The sequence below is a fragment of the Myxocyprinus asiaticus genome, chromosome 31 (assembly GCF_019703515.2).
Source record: "Myxocyprinus asiaticus isolate MX2 ecotype Aquarium Trade chromosome 31, UBuf_Myxa_2, whole genome shotgun sequence".
Lineage (NCBI taxonomy): Eukaryota > Metazoa > Chordata > Actinopteri > Cypriniformes > Catostomidae > Myxocyprinus > Myxocyprinus asiaticus.
This window is the reverse complement of record NC_059374.1, coordinates 31,153,098-31,173,156: the sequence shown is the minus strand read 5'-3', so window position 1 is coordinate 31,173,156 and position 20,059 is coordinate 31,153,098. Positions and strand designations below refer to the sequence as shown.

The following is a 20,059-nucleotide window of genomic DNA, read 5'->3' as shown; positions in this document are numbered from 1 at the left end:
ATGACCACAGATAGTCAGGACCTCGGTTTAATGTCTCATCTCATCTGTAATCTAAAAAAGTCTTCCGAGACAAAAACAAAATTGAAAACAGCACACTACTTGCAAATCAGGTACAGTGCATGTCCATTTGATGCGTCACGCCCAGTTTTTCTTTAAAATATTGTGCTTTTTCCCTCTGTTCCTTTTACACTTGCACATTTGAGATTATATATATATATATATATATATATATATACACACACACACACACACACACACACACAGTATGTTTCAACATTCACTTTCTCAGAAAGCCATGCATCTGTCATTTAAAATATTTAGTACTTTGTACTTTTTAATCTCTTAGCAACAATTTACAGCTATCAATTTACTTAAATATGTATGCTAATGTAATGCACTGGACATAAAGTTTGGACAAAAACTCCACTTTGTACAATGCAAATTTATTTCAGCTCAGTCTTTACTTCATACACATTTTAATTAATGACAGACAATTCCGCAGTACTAACCTTCTATTGTTCGAGCCTTGTTCTTCATGTCTTTGTCTTCATTTGTCTAACATCTTTATTTAATTTCTATAGAAAGCTTCTTGTTCATGACAGCAGAACTGCCTTTTTTAGCTGTAAAACTTCACAGTCAGTAACTATTGTGCAACCCATAAACAGGTATATCTTTTTAATTTAATGAGAAATTTGTATCTCACCCAATCTAGGATACTAAAACTAAGGGGAAGATCATACATTTTCACAAAAAAAAAAAAAAAAAAAAATACGAATAATAATAAAAACAAATAAATAATAATAAATTATACACATATATATTCTGTACAGTAATATAAATAAAATATTTAGATGTCTTCACATTAAAATTATTTCTTCAGTAGAAATGGAAACAATTGCTTTGAATTTGCAACACTTTTTGAATGAATTTGAAATTCTGGCATTTACCATTTGTTCTCAGTACAGATTTGCTCTTAGCTCACCCTCACTTAAAAAAAAAAAAAAGTATCACAAAAATACATGAATTTCCTCAAGGTGTTTCCTAGCTATAGAAGCCTGCCAAGGACAAATGTTTAAATGTCACAGTGCACTAATGTAACCGTGTAACAATTTAATATCAATATAAATCAAAGGTTTATGGTGTGACTCAGAAAATTGCAAATGTATAACACTTTATTAAGTATTAACTAAGCAAACATTTTCCACTCCTGCTGTTAATGGATTAAATACTTCTGTTAAACAGACCACATATTTTATTACAGACAGACATTATAAAAAAATCAAACACTTGCAAGCTCTGTATCACAGAACATGGAAATGTTGTGGGTGGGGGGGGTATGTATTTCGATAAACCCCAAAAGCTTTACAACTTTACAAATCACAAGCCTAAACAGTTCCAACTGTGTTCAAACTTCACTCCTTTGACACCAAGTGTGGAGCAGACAAACACTGTTCTGCATTTTACACAGTGCCCACAACTGAAGGAACAATATCTGTGTCTCAGTGATCCATGGGTCAAGAAATGCATAATGTTACATCATGCTGAACTCCTTAGGCAGGACCAGTTTATGTTGTCCTAACTGAGAGGAACTGATACATCTATGAAGATGTCTGACTGTCAGTGTTGACTGCCTCTGCCTGTGGCTGCTTCTCTGGAGCAACTGTATCTTTCCTGATCTGCCAATATGTTGGTCAACTTCTTGTTCAGTAAAGGGTCCTAGGACTCTGTCACCACCTAATGGTAATCAGGAAACATAAATAAATGAAACTACTTACTCTGTAAACGTCACAAACTTCCACTGAGAGAAAGAAGTAATACAAGGAATTATTCAGCTATCTAAGTAGTCATACTCACCACAGGTCCTCCTCTCTTCCTCAAATAAATGTCCTCTGTGAGGGCTCTTCAAACAGCATCTCAGATTGTATGTCCCCTCTGCTTTCTAATCAACTGTCCTTCATCAGAAACCTGCATAAAAAGACACATCTATACAATCAATTAACAAATTAACTACAATTATTACCTATTATTATTTTACTGAAGGGGCAGCACATCAAAGCTTACTTCTGGCATAGTGATACAAAGTTGGGCTTGAGAAGCTCAAAAGCTCTGGCTCCATTACCATACACTTCAAAGAACTTCCTAAAATCAGAGGAAAGAAAGGTTTGCCTTACTGCATAGGTTATAGTACACTTGTACTATTTTGTTCAATAAAATAGTAATAATAAACTGGTAACACTTTACAATAAGTTCCATTTGTTAACATTAGTTAAAGATGATGTAACTTTTTCAGTGTTAAAATACTTTCTTCTGTCCCAGCTTAATATGCATAAGTAAGCCATTCATAGATTCATTTTCTCGAAAACTGTAAACAGTGTCTGCGTCACTATAAATTTTCCTGTTTGTTTTGAGCGACCTGCTTAGAACTAACAATGAACCATAATTTTACAGCATTTTGTATTGTGAAGCGGTGGGTGGGGTGGGTTGTAATTGCTAGTCTTGATTATTGGAATCTACACAGAATCTACATCCCTGAATATCCATAACTTTTCCAAAAAACAAACAAAAAAAATGTTTTGTTATATAGACTGCACTCACAGTCACTTTTCACTAAATACATTTCTGTGACTTTTTAGGATGACATTAATTTCTATGACTTTTCCAGACCTGAAAATCATAATTTTAAAATTCCCTGATACTTAGTTGTATCACTGTTGGAACCCTGAAGCTCAAAAGATGCTAATCAAATTAAATAAATACATATAATAAAGGCATCCTTTAAGACATGGGTATACAATCCATAAACTGACAGCATATAAACAGAAAGGAAAACACAGACATAAAGCACAAATAAAGGGCACAGAGTGACAGTAGGATAGCAATGACGAAATGTCAAGCAATAACATACAGATAAAAAATGTATAGATTTAAACATTAATAAAAAGGATACATAAATATTTTTATGGGATTTGTTTGGACTCACGCTCGTATTTCATCCTCCTTGTAGAGTATTTCAGGTGCAGTGTCTGCAGCATTTCTCTTTACATTCGTCTCAAAGGTTTTTCATAAAGGGGCTCTCTCTTAGGAAGAAAAGCATTTTAATTTTGTTTAAAAAAAAAAAAAGAGTGATGCTTGAGCTTATCTTGTATTGAACCCAGAATATTCCTTTAACCTATTCCACATTGTGAATTGGAGGTAGCCAAATGGATATGATCAAAGCCGCTAACACAAAGCTTGTGGTTTGATATCAGTTAGGGGGGGAACTAATTATTATTATCGATCCTTTAACCATAGCACTTAACTTTAGATTGCTTTAGGTGGATTGTCCCTGCAATTACTGTGATGCAAAAATGTAATTGTTCCTGTTTAGCAAAACAAATTAATTTGTACTAATCTTAATTGTAAGATTGCAATTGCAATCTAAAATGTTGCGGCTTGATTGTGTCATTTGTTCTCTGTTAACATGTTATATTGTATTTTACTGGTGTATATTTGTTTCCCTATTTACACATTTATTTTAGGTTTACAGTAGTTACAGTATGAGACTTTACCTGTTTTTGCAAGTATTACTGTTTCTGACTAGTTTTCCAGAAAATGAAAATCAAATAACTGAAATGCTTAGTCTGTGTAGCAAAAGATAAATCCTCAACTTTTTGGTCCATCTGTAAATTGTAAATATGCTAAAGGTTAAAGGGATAGTTCACCCAAAAAAAAAAAAAAAAAAAAAAATCCCTCATTTACTCACCCTCATGCCTTCCCAGATTTAAATGACTTTCTTTCTTCTGCAGAACACAAACAGAGATTTTTAAAAGAATTTCTCAGCTCTGTTGGTCCATTAAATGCTACTGAATTGTGGCCAGAACTTTGAAGGTCCAAAAAGCACATAAAGGCAGCATAAAAGTAATCCATAAGACTCCAGTGTTTTAATTAATGTCTTCTGAAGTTTGTCCTATAAATTCTCCTCCCTGCCTAGTAGGTGGCGATATGCAGAAAGAATGTGAATAGCCAAAAACAAAAGAAGAAGAATGTGGAAGTGGAAGTGAAAGTGTAGATTTATAGTAAAAAAAAAAAAAAAAAAAAAAAAAAAAAGGACTGGATTCGTATGGATGAATTTTATGCTGCCTTTGTGCTTTTTGGACCTTCAAAGTTCTGGCCACCATTCACTTCCATTGAACAGACCTACATAGCCGAGATATTCTTCTAAAAATCTTTGTTTGCGTTCTGCAGAAGAAATAAATTTATACACATCTGGGATGGCATGAGGGTGAGTAAATGATGAGAATTTTCATTTTTGGGTGAACTATCCCTTTTAATTAGTCAAAACTAGAATATAGATAGCATCAAAGCTAATAGACATGGACTAAAAGCCATAAATCTCTCTTTTTTTATGGGGTCTGTAAAATGGAGAAAAATGCTGACATATGCATAAAAATGGCTAGATATTCCTATACAGTATATAACTACCTATACATAAGTGAATTAGTACAAGAAGATTTGTTAATTGGAGACTCTACCTTGGGTTGTCCAGCCTGCCGAGAGTAAGCCGTTATGATACTGCTCAGAGTGCCATTATCTCTCATGTCCAGAGTCTCTTCTTTCAAAAGATGATCAGTATCTGAACCTCGACACCCGAACACAAATGTCATAGAATTCCCTTTCAGACCTAGGAGAAATAACACAACTTAAGGGTCAACAACTTGAGGTAAGCCAATTTCAGATGGAATGCTTTACTTCAAACCACCTGAATGTGATAAGGGATTAAGCTCAATACCTGTCTTTTTTTTTTTTTTTTTCATGGAATGGAATTGCTGTAGCCAAAAGCTACAGTAGGAAGCAATACCCAGCTCCCACAAGAATACAGGGAGCACTGGGTTCAGATGGGAGATGGAACCCATCAGAGCTGAAATTGTTCAAATAAAAAACATGAGCAAGTTCTGTTATTGTCTCTGTATATTGTGCATATTTTTCTGTTACTGGTTTTGTGTTTTTAAGAAACTTTAGGAACCTGAAATTGCAACAAAATTAAAATTATTTATTTACTTATTTTGTACCTATGGATAAAACAGGGCACCATGTCTCCTTTGATGGTATTGAGCCAGGTACTGCAGAGCCCAAAATGTAGTGGACCTTTTCCCCCTAGAGAAAGCAGAAAATATATAAAACCTCCTTAAAAACAATTTCTGCAATGATTCTGGAAGCTTTAGGTCTATTATAATGTTCAACTACTCAGGTATCAGTTCAGAAATTATCAGTGTCCTTAATTAAACGACTTCCCCTGAGACAACAATTCAGAGCGATGTTTTACACCACCACCCCATGTGACTCAGGATCTTATTATACAGACTGCAAGAGATTCATGTTGAAAGGTGTTAAAATAAGTCATTCTCTAGGGTTGAGGAATGTGGTGTGAGGTTTCCCATACCCTGAGTGTAATAGCTGACCACAGCCACAGTGAGCTGGAGCTCCTGAGGGTGGAGGTCTGGAGAGGAGCTGATGGAGTAGAGGCGTGGCCTCAGCAGAGGCAGCTGGCTGAGGAGGAAAGCTGCAGAAAGTTCCAGAGAGGAAAAGTCCTCCAGCACTTCAAGGAAGGAGGGTTTGTGGATGTCCTTCCATGTTGAGTAGACCTGGAAGTCCTGGAGAGAGATGTTTTAGTGTGATTTAACATATAAACTTAATTAATAACAGTATACTTGTTATGCACAATGGAACTTTAAAAAAGATTATGGTCTGGGCACAATCCCATAGCATTTTTATTATCTGTAAAACATTTAACATATACCTTTTCTGGTTGATTTTGTAATTTAGTTACAAACATTCTACAGGATATTATTTAAAAAAAATTATGATCTTTCGGAGAAGACTTTGTGATGGTGTGGTTGTGACATCTAGAAGGTACGTAAGAGCTTGGGCGAGTGGACATGGTGGTATTCGTTCATCTATCTGCCATCTTTCACCATCTGCAGGACAGCATTACTAGGCATTATTATGCTATTAGGTGTAAGACTTCCATTACTGAAACTGTGTAATAGGTTACATGGTTCAATGCCAGGGTAGGAATTACTGAGAAATTCCAGAAGAAGGCTCTGATTGATAGGAGGGGCATTAGGGAGATGCCTGAGGATGCCAGTTACTAACTCAGGTGAGTTCCCTGGGATTATCCCCACATGGTCTCCAGGAGCAAAGTTTAAAGGTTCTGTGTTCCCATTTATCTCCGGCTCCACCAATATTGTAACATGACTGAAAAAAAAAAAAAAAAAAAAAAAAAAACGGAAAAAAACAAACAAAAACAAAGGAAAACAAAAACAAAGGTAAGGAACACAGTTCTACAAAATGCTGTTACTTTTCTAAGAAAAAAATATATAGATTATATATTAGATAGATAGATAGACAGACAGACAGACAGGTTGAAATTAGTTTATAATAGATAGATATACAGACAGACAGACAGACAGAAAGATAGATAGATAGATAGATAGACCAAGCCAGGTTTAGACAGTAATAATGCAATTGATCTAAATAGTATCTTATTTGTTTGGTATGTATTGTATAATTATTTATAATTTTTATAAATATTATTATAATTTTTTTTTGTTTTTTTGGTCTCATCTAAATTTGATTCCAATGCAATACAAATGCACTAAAACACAACAACTCTGTACATAATAATTCTGTCACGATCCTGTCACTCTGTCAGTCTGGCTTTTTTGTGTGACAGGGTCGTGACATCATTGTTCTGTGTCTGTCTTGTGGTTTCCCTTCTGTGCGCTCTTCGGTCGGTCTCGTGTCTCATGTCCGGAGCATGGTGTCTGGATCCTGACTTCCCTGTCTGGATCAGTTTCGGTGTCAGGATCCGGACACTCATGTTCCATGTCTTATCTTGTATTGGCGTGAGTGTCTTCACGTTGTGCTGAGGTTCGGTCACTTTGGTCTGAGGTGTCGGGTTTGTGTGTGGCCGAACTCTCGCACAGGTGTCCTCTGTCATTTTGTTGCCTGTTGCATGCATTGCGAGGTGTTTGCCTCACGATGTACGCTCAGGCTTTGTCTAGTGTGAGAATGCATGGCATTGCTTTGTTAGTGTTGCCATGCATTCTCTCATCTTATCTGTCCGTTGGCATGAGCGCATGTTGCCTATTGTCTTGGTGATATACGCTTGTGCCATTTGGGTGTCTGAATTTTTGTGAGAGCACATGGCTTTGTTTTGTTTCTGTTTTGCCTCATGTCTCTCTGTCTTGAATCATGCCCCACCACCTTGTTTGCTTATTATTATTTCATTAGTCACACCTGCCCTGCTTGTTAACCTGTTTGATTTCTCTCCCTATTTTAGTCTCCTCGTGTGTGCTGTCCAGTGTCAGTTCGTCTTGTTCATTGGCCTGTTCCTCAGCCTTGTCTTCAGTCTTGTTTGAGTCGGTCCTGTTCCCTGTCCAGTCAATCTTGTGTGTTTTTTCCTTTTTTGTTCCAGCCCAGCCTGCCCTTGTTTTTACCATCCTTTACCTCATCTTTTCCCCTTTGGGGTAGTTTGAGTTTTTGCCTTTGTTTATTTTTGTATTAATAAAGCTTTTTGTTTTACTGCTCTGTGTTTGGATCCTGCCTCTGCTTCAGTCATGACAAATTCAGATGATGTACAATTTTTTTTTAAATATAATAAAGAGAGAAAAATGCTGATGCATTATTACTAGCAGTAGTAGGACAAGGAAACAATTCTTGATGTACCTGCGATTCGGTCAAGTGTACAAGTGTCATTCTGAACTCGGTGTCTGTAAGGATCCCAGGTGTCCACCAGACGATCAGTTCATGGAAGCTGCCCTTGAATGCAAAACTCCCTGCATGTGTCCTACATACCAAAAAAAATGACCATAAACACAGACACATTTGACAATTTTAAGGTATTGAAGACGTTTGATCTGGATGCACATCATTTATCACCAGTACAAGACCATCAATGGTTCAAAAACATTATTTTACGATGACCCCACAACCTTAAAGGCAGCGCAAGCCAAGGCTGAGAACACCTCCTCCTGCCCATTCAGCTCATCTCCCATTCCTGTGGAGGACACATGAATGGCTCCCAGCACTGTGAACTTTGCATTCATTGCATGGGCAAATGCACAGAACTGGGGGTACATTCGAGATCCAAAACCAAATACACAGTACCTTTGTGTGGGAAACAAACAGCAACAGTATGGGCCTCCTAGTTTGAATAATATATTCTTAACAGGAGTGGCAGCACATTTAAAATATATTTAGAGGATTTTAAATACTGATCTGACTTTGTTTCTGAGGGTTTTCAGACTGAGAAGCTGCTTCTTGAAACTCTAAGAGGTTTAGAAAATCATGTCACCAAACTGACTTGCTAAAAAGCTAGAATTACATTTTAGTTTGCTAAAATCTATTGTGGTTATTGTGCAAACAATCATTGTAAAAGCAAATGAGTTCTGTTAAATTATTATGTTTGATGATAATGTGTGTTAATAATGAGGTGATTGTGCATAAATATGTCCACACCGCTCCATTCCCTGGATAGTCTCCATTGCTGAAGGTGCTGGTGACAACCATTTCAAGGCTTTCTTTTTCAAGTTCACAGAAGTTGTAGTCCTCCATGTAGACATAATAGGATTGCAATCTCTATATTCACGATGTCTGGCAATAGGTAGCCCTATGGTTCCCAAAGTATAATCTATTTTATTAAAATTGTATCAGTTCTTGTTAAACCTAAAGTAAATGAAAACCAATAAGACAATCCACAATGAATTTAAATTGCTCATGAATGGACATCCCTTTATTTAACTTCTAATTCTGGATGTTCTTGCACAGTCAACCAGTTATTTGGTGGGTTTTGATGTACTTTATTTTGTTGTTACCTCCAAGTTACCACCACATGTGTCCCATACATGATTTTTTGACATACATAATGTTTGAAAATAGTTCGCCTACTTTGTCTGCAACATGTATAAAGGTCTTTGGAGGATGCTATACATTTTGAATGTAGGACAGTATTAAGGATATTCTTATTGTCAAATGTTAACATACCGTAAACATACAGATGCTCTGTTTGAGTTTTGGTAGAATGATAAGAAACATAGGATTTGGGATGACGATCCTCTTACCCTTAGTTGAAGGCAGAATTCATCATGGAACTGAGTTTGTTAGCAAAGGTCTATGATTTCCCCATTTCTGTGGTGTAGAGAACAGTGCAACGCACCATCCTGGCCACGGCTGATTTAATGTGTGTTTGAGAGAAGAGGACAACTCTAGAAGAGGAAAACACAAGAATTTCAGCCACACTGGCAGCTAACCAAAGATTTACAGCTAGCCTTTTAAGCATCATAACATTGTTGTAGAATGCACTGTGTGGAAATTATATGGAGGTACTGTACCTTATCAAGCCTTTGAAACTGACTTTACACCTTCTCAATTTTCTTTTCATGTCCTTCCACTTGTGTGTCAACCATGGGTCAGGCTTTACATGGCAACAAACAAGAATAGTTAAGGCATATAATGGTTATATCACTAAAATGTACAGCGGCATGCAAAAGTTTGGGCACCCCTGGTCAAAATTTCTGTTGCTGTGAATAGGTAAGTGAGTAGAAGATGAACTGATCTCCAAAAGGCATAAAGTTAAAGATGAAACATAATTTTCAACATTTTAAGCAATATTAGTGTATTATTTTTATTTTGTACAATTTTAGAGTGGGAAAAAAAGGAAAGGAGCACCGTGCAAAAGTTTGGGCACCCCAAGAGATTCAAGCTCTCAGATAACCTTTACCAAGGTCTCAGACCTTAATTAGCTTGTTAGGGCTATGGCTTGTTCACAGTTATCGTTTGGAAAGGCCAGGTGATTTAAATTTCAAAGCTTGATACATACTCTGACTCCTCAAATCTTATCCCAACAATCAGCAGCCATGGGCTCCTCTAAGTAGCTGCCTAGCACTCTGAAAATTAAAATAATTGATGCCCACAAAGAAGGCGGCTATAAGAAGATAGCAAAGCGTTTTCAGGTAGCCGTTTCCTCAGTTCATAATGTAATTAAGAAATGGCAGTTAACAGGAATGGTGGAGTTCAAGTTGAGGTCTGGAAGAGAGAACTCCTTGTAGGATTGCTAGAAAGGCAAATCAAAACCAGTATTAAGTACTGACCATGCAGGGTGCCCAAACTTTTGCTTCGAGCCCTTTTCCTTTTTTGTTATTTTGAAACTGTAAAAGATGAATATAAAAAAAGTAAAATTGCTTAAAATATTAAAGAAATGTGTCATCTTTAACTTTAAGCCTTTTGGAAATCAGGCCATCTTTTGATCGCTTAGCTATTCACAGCAACAGAAGTTTTGATCAGGGCTGCCCAAACTTTTGCATGCCACTATATCATAGGAATTTTCCAATAATGCAGCTTTTTGCACACTAGATACAGTACTTTGCAGATATATTTTGGATGATACCTGGCAATAGAATAAAGGTGAAAGGATGTAGTTCAGCATTTCCTGGTCAAACACAGGACTAAGAGAGCCAGACATTGGCGGCACCAGCCAAGACCAATCAGCTGGACAACCACCACGCAGACAGACCTCCATCTCCATATGCTTCATGAAGGACTCAGATGCAGAATGGTGATTCGTAATAGTGACCTTATTTTTCTATATGCCAGTAAGACAAGAGGTCAGAAACTAAAAAATGAAAGCTTAACAAGAGGGTCAAATCCCATCTAAACACTTCTACTGACTTAAGTTCATTTTGACTGATTTCCAGTAGTTTTTGGCATTGGAACCATACTTTGTGAGTGTCAAATTTTTAACCTTGTGCGACCCCGTGTCCACATGCGTGGACATTACATTTTGGCTTTGCTATATGCAACGCATAATTTAAATTATTTTAAACTGAATGAATACTGTTCACAACACTCTGTCATTTAAGTGGTAAACTTCTGATGCACCAAGTCACGTGACACAACAACATGGCGTTGATTTCCGTGAAGCACTTCTATGGCTGCAGATCCCAAAAAAGTGCCTCTGGTAATAAACCTCTACGTTTTTTCTTTGAAACCTGTTTGGATGTAAAGAGAATTGTCTCTAGTTTTGTTTGATATGCTGTTTTAAAAATGTATTGATTTTTCGCTCGTCAGCGCACTGATAAACATGGTCCACATATGTGGATTTTGGGAAATTATTCCCTCAAAAGTTGAAAAAACATGTTAGATATTTTGAATAACTTTCAACATGAACACATCTGTGGGTCATTTCGCTTCATTTTAATATAAATGTTGTTATATACACTGTACAATATGGTTCTATTCATTACCATTAGTAAATGCATTCCTATATTCACTGTGCGTTTTTATATTGAGAATCAGTGGGTTCATCCAAAAGTTGAATAATTTTGCTTTCAGAGGCTTTATATGGAGTTATGATGAAAATAAGGTGCATTTCAAAATGTTCTGAGACCAGTGCAGACAGACAGCATGCTGGGTTAAGTCATTCACAAAGTAGGGGGCAAGGGAGCAAGGAGACATCCTTTAGCTTTCTATGCAGCTAAGTCCATTCACTCATAAATCCAACCAAAAGTTCAGTTTCAGGCTGCAAATTATGTTTGGACCACATGTTTGACAGACATGGGACAATGTTAATATACTAACATTGTCCCATAATATATATAAAGTACATAGATTCAGAATTTATAATACTAAATTTTATTTTAACATGCTGGCCATTACTTTGAATCAGAATGATTTATTCAGCTTTACAAAAAACAGCTGTAATGTCTGTAACATTTCAAAAACATGAATAATCAACAGTCCTGGAAACATAATAATCTGATAAAAATGCACATACATTTTTATGAAAATGATTTGCTCTAGAATTTAGTTTTTTTTTTTTGCTTGTTTATTAGGTACTACTTATTACAAATCAAAAAGGGAAGTGCAAAATGCACACAGCATTCACACTCGGGTCTCAGGAGGTCAATATAAAATACAATATCAAATAGGTCAATTTTGGCACAATGTTATAAGTTGAGAGCAGATTTTTGGTTAAGAGTTTAAAAATACATTTATAAAACAATACAACTTACATTGTTTTTCAGCATTGAGACCTTTTACACTTGTTTGCTATGTAAATCTACTCTCCAGGCTGGACACTGTACCTGAAAACTATGCATCACTGCAACATTTATGGCCACCAGGGCTTGGTCCTTCCATAGTGAGGACAGCTTTTGTGTCTCCAGGCCCATTCGACGGCCAACATGCTGCAGAACGTAAGACAATGAAACAAGATATCAGCTTCAAAGAAACTACTTCTCTATTGTAAAATCTTTGGGCTGAAAGACATGTAGTAGCACCTCAAGAATGTTGCAGCGCTTGGCATCACAGAAGTCCCTCACTCCAATCTCAGTGCCCATGTACCACCCATTAATAGGACATGCTGTGAATTCAAGACCACCAATCTCCAGCAACATGCTAGACACAGCAGGCAAAGCATACCATCAGAGGTTCAAATCCCTAAACCATTCATACCTGAACAAGTGCACAAAACCTCATCACTTCATCACCGCATACATTTCAAGAGCAGTAAATATACTGTATTAGGATATACTGTATAATACATGCTTTGTCATGCCATCAAATTTAATATTTCAGTTCTAAACACCCAATATTGCTTATCTTTACCCATTTTTCTTATACAAATCAATAACATGTCCAGGTCTGCATGGTTGCACCATTTTGGCTCCATCAACCAGCACTTCAGTAAATTCACATAGTACTTCAGAAAACTAATTAGGCTGCTTTGTAGAGTCAAGTGTTAGTATCAGACTGTTTTGAGAACATGACATTAGGCCTGACTGATTAAACTCATTTGTCGTGTCTGGATCAAAGAATGAGGCAGAGACAGGTTCTCTTCAGTTCCAATGGCTTTTCCCACTCTAGCTTGATCTTGAAGTGACATGAGGCAGTTGATTTTAAAGATCCTTTTAAAGCAAGCTCTTAAAGGGGAAAACCTTGAATAATGTTCTTTTCAAAAAGCAAGCAGATTTGCAATAGAATCAAGTGGAATGCATATCATCTCAGATATTTGAGCACCTCATTCAAGAGCTCTGGTGGCTTAAACAACACTGCACTCAAGATATATGTAACTGGATTTAATGTATGACTTTGGGTCTTTGTATTACAACAATTGATGCTGTACATAGTGATGTAAACCAACAGTTTAGAGAGTTAAACTCAATCAATCAATCAATCAATCAATTTAATCTGTTGAGAGCATGTTTTCCCAGCCAACAATAGCGCAAGGCCCATGTCACTTGCTGTGGGTGCTCTATGGGAACTTCCAAAATTAAATGTTGAGGAATTTCAAAAATTTGAGGGTCCTCTCCATTTGCTTGTAGCACCAGTGGAAGCACATCAAAAAGACCATACTTTGGGGTCCACCCAAGCTGGATGCAAATCTGTGTGAATGGGATGATAAATGATTTAGAAAATAATAATAATAATAAAAAATTATATATATATATATATATATATATATAAATGATGAAGACCTTGACCAAAAATGGTGACCAGTTAGAAAACCTAAGGAATACAATTTCCCTTACACATAAAAAGTCAAATTAAAATATTTGTCATGTGTCACTATATATTAACGACCCATGTACTGTCCATAAAAACACTGAAGTCATTCGAAAAAGAGAAACTATCGATTACACACGCATATTCTTCAAAGTTTTACAGAATAGACACTCGTATTTACCTCTGTGAAGTCCACACTGTCAGTATCTCCTATTATTGTACCATCTGTCATTTTATAGCCAGCATACCTTAATAGCTGACTATTCCATACACGGAAATCATGTTGGCCATCACTTCTTTGAGGGAACACAGTAATGGCTGACCTGTCAAAATTAACATGTTTATTGTGACAGCATCACATCAAATTTGCAAAGACGATCAATAGCTCCAAATTCCAGTTCCTTTGTGGTGTGTTGTTATGATTCAGTAGCATCTATCTCCATAGCGACCTCCTCCATCTGCCATGTGCTCCTCAATTTTGGTGCTGAGTAAAAGACACTAATCAATCAAATACTCTTTTCACCCAAAATAAAGTAAATGTTTGTGATCTGCTTTATTATCGCATTATAAGAAAGGGAAACACAATATAAGATCTCAAGATCTCTTTATTTATAAAGGTTCTTCCTACTTTTTAAAAGACTTGTAATACTGATTGATGAAGTCAATAGCTAGCATGAGGTTGTCACTGGAAGCTGGTAGGGTGGAGGAAGGGCAGTGCATCAGAGACTTTGAAGCCATGATAGAGCCCTCACAAACTTTAGACATGCAAGTCAGGGTCTAAAATAAAAGAGAAAAATGCTAACTCATCCATATCCTCCATATCTTTCTGAAAAGCAACTGAATGGAAAATTAATTCAATAATTGAATACCTTAAAAATTGCAGTAATGTTATTATTATTTTTTTGTAGTTCTTGATATTTTTCTTTAAATAATTGATAAGGACTCCATAAAGTTACTATTATACAGGGTACAAAAAAAAAAAGTAAAAATTTTTTTTTAAAAGAGAATGAGATATTTAAAAATTTGATTTATTGTTAACAACATACACTTCAGTAAGGTTGTATTTGTAAACATTAGTTAACTACATTAGTTACATGAACTAACAATGAACAATACTGTTCCAGCACTTATTGGTTAATGCTAATTTTACATTTATCAAACAATTTATATTAAAAGTTGCATACTGTATGTTAAAATTTTTAATAAACTATAAACTAACATGAACTCACAATGAACAATTGTATCCTTGTAAATTAACATTAACCAAGATTAATACATGTTGTAGAATTCTATTATTGTTAGTTCATGACAACAAAACACTTACTAATGTTAACAAAAATAACCTTATTGTAAAGTATTACAGATTTATTTAATACAGTGCATCCAGAAAGTATTCACAGCGCTTCACTTTTTCCACATTTTATGTTACAGCCTTATTCCAAAATGGATTAAATTCATTATTTTCCTCAATTCTACAAACAATACCCCATAATGACAATGTGAAATAAGTTTGAAATCTTTGCAAATTTATATATATATAAAAAAAAAAACAACAAAAAAAAAAACACACACATGTACATAAGTATTCACAGCCTTTGCTCAATACTTTGTTGAAGCACCTTTGGCACCAATTACAGCCTCAAGTCTTTTGAGTATGATGCTACAAGCTTGGCACGCCTATTTTTGGGCAGTTTCTCCCATTCTTTTTTGCAGGACCTCTCATGCTCCATCAGGTTGGATGGGGAGCGTCGGTGCACAGCCATTTTCAGATCTCTCCAGAGATGTTCAATCGGGTTCAAGTCTGGGCTCTGGCTGGGCCACTCATTCACAGAGTTGTCCCGTAGCCACTCCTTTGTTATCTTGGCTGTGTGCTTAGGGTTGTTGTCCTGTTGGAAGATGAACCTTCACCCCAGTCCGAGGTCCAGAGCGCTCTGGAGCAGGTTTTCATCAAGGATGTCGCTGTACATTGCTGCATTCATCTTTCCCCTCGATCCTGACTAGTCTCCCAGTTCCTGCCACTGAAAAACATCCCCACTGCATGATGCTGCCACCACCATGCTTCACTGTAGGGATGGTATTGGCCAGGTGATGAGCAGTGCCTGGTTTCCTCCAGACATGACGCTTGCCATTCAGGCCAAAGTGTTCAATCTTTGTTTCATCAGACCAGAGAATTTTGTTTCTCATGGTCTGAGAGTCCTTCAGGTGCCTTTTGGCAAACACCAGGAGGGCTGTCATGTGCCTTTTACTGAGGAGTGGCTTCCATCTGGCCACTCTATCATACAGGCCTGATTGGTAGAGTGCTGCAGAGATGGTTGTTCTTCTGGAAAGTTCTCCTCTCTCCACAGAGAAACGCTGGAGCTCTGTCAGAGTGACCATCGGGTTCTTGGTCACCTCCCGGATTAAGGCCCTTCTACCCAGATCGCTCAGTTTGGCCGGGCGGCCAGCTCTAGGAAGAGTCCTGGTGGTTCCAAACTTCTTCCATTTACAGATGATGGAGGCCACTGTGCTCACTGGGACCTTCAATGCTGCAGAAATTTTTCTGTACCCTTCCCCAGATCTGTGCCTCGATACAATCCTGTCTCGGAGGTCTACAGACAATTCCTTGGACTTCATGGCTTGGTTTGTGCTCTGACATGCACTGTTAACTGTGGGACCTTATATAGACAGGTGTGTGCCTTTCCAAATCATGTCCAATGAACTGAATTTACCACAGGTGGACTCCAATCAAGTTGTAGAATCATCTCAAGGATGATCAGTGGAAACAGGATGCACCTGAGCTCAATTCTGAGTGTCATGGCAAAGGCTGCGAATACTTATGTACATCTGATTTTTTTAAATTTGTAACTTTTAATAAATTTGCAAAGATTTCAAACAAACTTCTTTCACTTTGTCATTATGGGGTATTGTTTGTAGAATTTTGAGGAAAATAATGAATTTAATCCATTTTGGAATAAGGCTGTAACATAAAATGTGGAAAAAGTGAAGCACTGTGAATACTTTCCGGATGCACTGTATGTCTATATGCTTTTTTAATTACTATAATGAATACATATTTATATTTACAATTATTCATTTGGCAGAGGCTTTTATCCAAAGCCACTTGCAAAAGAGGAATAATACATTATAAGACAGCAGTATGAAAAGTGTCATTATTATTATTATTGCTGTTAGTGTAGTTATAAATAACTGTCATCTTTTTTTATTTAAAGGTTGACCCAAGAAATGAAAATCATTAACATTAACAACAGAAAGTAAACCCAGAAGTACAATGCAACTTAATTCAATAATTACAATAACTAATGAAGTACATATAAAGAACAATGTCAAATTAATGTGCAGATTTAGGGTCTAAACTGGCACTATTGTAAGTGGGACACCTTCCACCAATGGACCAGTTATTAATAGCTAATACACATTAGCTATTGCATCCCAGTCTAATACACATTTTCTGAAAACCACATCTTTTCCCTAAAGCTATAAGACACATTTCCAAAACACTATAACTAAACTATTAACACTATAAAAACAATAGACCAAGATATTCAAGAGCTGTTCGAAATTCGTCATGTTCCTTTTACCTTCACACTTGCTATAGTATATTTATTTGACAGAAGAATGTTGAAACTTTGCATTGTTTATGGTTTGAGGATGCTTTGTAAAACAAGATTACAGTTTTTATATGGTTATAGTAGCAAGTATAGCAACAGTATTGTAACTAGGTTTTATGTTTTGCATAATTTTGTTTCCATGAAATGTGTCTTAGCAATTGGGAAAAACTATAAGCTCTTGTTTTACCCCAATATTCATAAATTTCCTTAATTTATAGAATTCACATGAAGAATAAAAACGCATCATCTCCCTTCTTCTTTTAATTTTGAAAGCACTTTCGATATCAAAATTTCTCACAGAAAAAGTGTTCGACCAAAACTTTAATTAATCACAGATAGAAGTCAGGTACCTTTTCTCTTCCTTGAATCCTCTGGTCCTTGTATTTAATACAATCAACAACCAAATACTGATCTCCACACTTTTCATACCTAATACTACTTTGTCTTGTATGTTGCCTGATGAAAAAAATTACAACACACAAGATTTCTTATCTAGCCAAGAAAAGTAAAAGTGGTATATGTAAATGAAGTTTAATTTAGTGCATGTGTAAGATTCATAATGATGGCACACAACACATTATAGCCCATCCTTTCCTGTATGGAAAAGTGAATAATACACTGCCGTTCAAAAGTTTGGGGTCACTTGACTAAAATGTTTCCCATGATCTTAAAAATCTTTTGATCTTAATGCTTAAATGTTTGAAATTAGTTTTGTAGACAAAAATATAATTGTGCCACCATATTAATTTATTTCATTATAAAACTAAAATGTAATTAAAAAAAATTTTTTTTTTTTAAAGTTTTTGAAATTGATGACTTGGACCAAATAATAAAGCAGCCAATAAGTGCCCAACATAGATGGGAACTCCTTCAATACTGTTTAAAAAGCATCCCAGGGTGATACCTCAAGAAGATGGTTGAGAATGTCAAGAGTACATGTCTGCAAATTCTAGGCAAAGGGTGACTACTTTGAAGATGCTAAAATATAACACAGTTTTGATTTATTTTGGATTTTTTTAGTCACAACATAATTCCTATAGTGCCATTTATGTTATTCCATAGTTTTGATGACTTTCCTATTATCCTTAAATGTGAAAAATAATAATAATAAAGAATGAGTAAGTGACCCTAAACTTTTGACCGGTAGTGTACATTTAGACCACATTATATAAATGATGCAAACAAAAATGTTCAGTCATTTGATGTGATGCTCTTACTCTTTATCAACAATAACTTTGGCAAGTCTGTCAGCTTGTAGACTGACAGCAAATGTTGTATAATGATAAATAAAGCAATAAGTGGATTCCCCGTTCTCCACCCTTGTTCTTTCACTTCATTATGCACAGCTGCATGAAAGAATTACATCAATATTGCAATAATATATTGCAAAAGATGGTGTGAACGTACTTGATTTGCCCATACTGTATGAACGTCATTGCCATTGAAAATTACTACTTGCTATGTAGCGTTATGTGATGTCCTCCATTTGTTCTTCTTTTTTTTTTATTTATGGAGAAAATTGTAATGATGGTTGGCAGACTAACAAATATGGCCATTTTATAGGGTTTTACAACTGAAAAGTGGAATTTGCAATTGCTTTGTAAAAGTCTTTGCTCTGTTTTTTTAAAAGCGCTTATTTGAAAATACATTGGTAGATTTAACACAGACAGTGCTGTATTTTTGTTTGAAGGGGCCTGCTGTTACGCAACCAACTCACTGTATCTAAAAAGCACACTTTTTATACAACGCTAGCAAATAATGTTAATATGGTGAGAACAGTGCAATCACTTCAATAAATCCCTGTCAGAGACATAGGAATTCATTTTTACAACCCTTTCTGGCACAGAAAATTAAAAGAAAACTGTAAGAGCTTGGACCCTGCTTTATTATTTTCATTTTTGAGTAATACATTGTAAGTTTTCAGAATTTAGAGTTTCTCTATGCTTTAGTTACTAACCAGAGTATAATTGGAAGTGTTTAAAGGCATCAAAGATGTTTTTTGTTCTTATAAATTTCTTGATCTATGACCTGCGTCTGGTTTCATTTTACTGAGTCTCGGTCAGCTGGTTCCTGTGCAAGTATGCCCTTTGACCTTTGACAAAACTATCCCTCTGGTCAGTTTTCACTTTGTTTCATGCCAAAATTGCTCCACTCGTCCTTCACGGTAGTCACTTCTTTTTTGCATACTAGGAAGATGAAAATTAAGAAATAATTAGAAGTCATTCAAAACAGTGACACTTCGTATTTTCTCTGGTGGCAAATGATCTTACTTTATTTAATATCCAGTCAGCATCAGATACTGCTCTTTGAATGATCATCTGTACCCTTTCGGGGTCGTCCTCATCTGCATGACTGTTGTAGCTCTGAAAGAAATAACACAATTTCACACCAGGTGCGTCTACACAGATCATTTCAGCAGTTATATTCTTTACAATTAATACAATTTGTTTGAATAAAGTTGCTATATTTGACTTCTAAAAGCACCTGGATAGCTCATTTCAAAGCTGTTTATACTCTTCACGCACTCCCCTTAGCTGCTGCGTTATTCAGGGCATGACAGCCGTCGTTACCTGTCGGATTGCATGTTGATAGTGTTTCTGCATCGCAGCTGATGGCAGGAGTTTACAGCAACGCAGCAGATAGCGGTACAGCTGCACAGGCGTGCGCACGAGCTCAGCGCCCGGCAGAGGAGGCATGAGGGACAAACGTCCTGCTGTCACTGTCACTTAAACCGTGACCTTTTTAATGTACGCAATGTCTAGTTAAAACAACAATATTGAGCATAACCGATCAGACTCTGGATTACTTATTTAGAGCAGTAGAGCCATAAAAAGACGTAAGATACACATACACTCTAGTCGCATGCACATATTTTCAAATGTAAAGCTGAAAGATACAGTGGAATAACT

General features: G+C 36.2%; 1 protein-coding gene and 2 pseudogenes across 1 annotated transcript; all 3 read right to left on the bottom strand.

Annotated features, from left to right (window-relative positions):
* Positions 1 to 1,598: 1,598 nt before the first annotated feature.
* Positions 1,599 to 3,086, bottom strand: LOC127422149 (28S ribosomal protein S23, mitochondrial-like; annotated as a pseudogene).
* A 1,296-nt stretch (positions 3,087 to 4,382) lies between these two features.
* On the bottom strand, positions 4,383 to 14,280 carry LOC127422148 (nitric oxide synthase, inducible-like; annotated as a pseudogene).
* A 4,737-nt stretch (positions 14,281 to 19,017) lies between these two features.
* On the bottom strand, positions 19,018 to 20,059 carry lyrm9 (LYR motif containing 9). Its single transcript, XM_051664851.1, has 3 exons — positions 19,721 to 20,059; positions 19,421 to 19,513; positions 19,018 to 19,336 (listed from the first exon to the last, which is right to left on the bottom strand). Exons 1-3 carry the CDS (start codon positions 19,844 to 19,846, stop codon positions 19,319 to 19,321), a joined length of 237 nt encoding a protein of 78 aa, XP_051520811.1. The 5' UTR covers positions 19,847 to 20,059; the 3' UTR covers positions 19,018 to 19,318.

Coding starts and splice junctions, on each gene's coding strand:
- lyrm9 (XM_051664851.1), bottom strand. CDS start 19,846: ATGCCTCCTCTGCCGGGCGCTGAGCTCGTGCGCACGCCTGTGCAGCTG. Junction 19,514..19,720: donor ATCAACATGCAATCCGACAG/GTAACGACGGCT, acceptor TATTTCTTTCAG/AGCTACAACAGTCATGCAGA.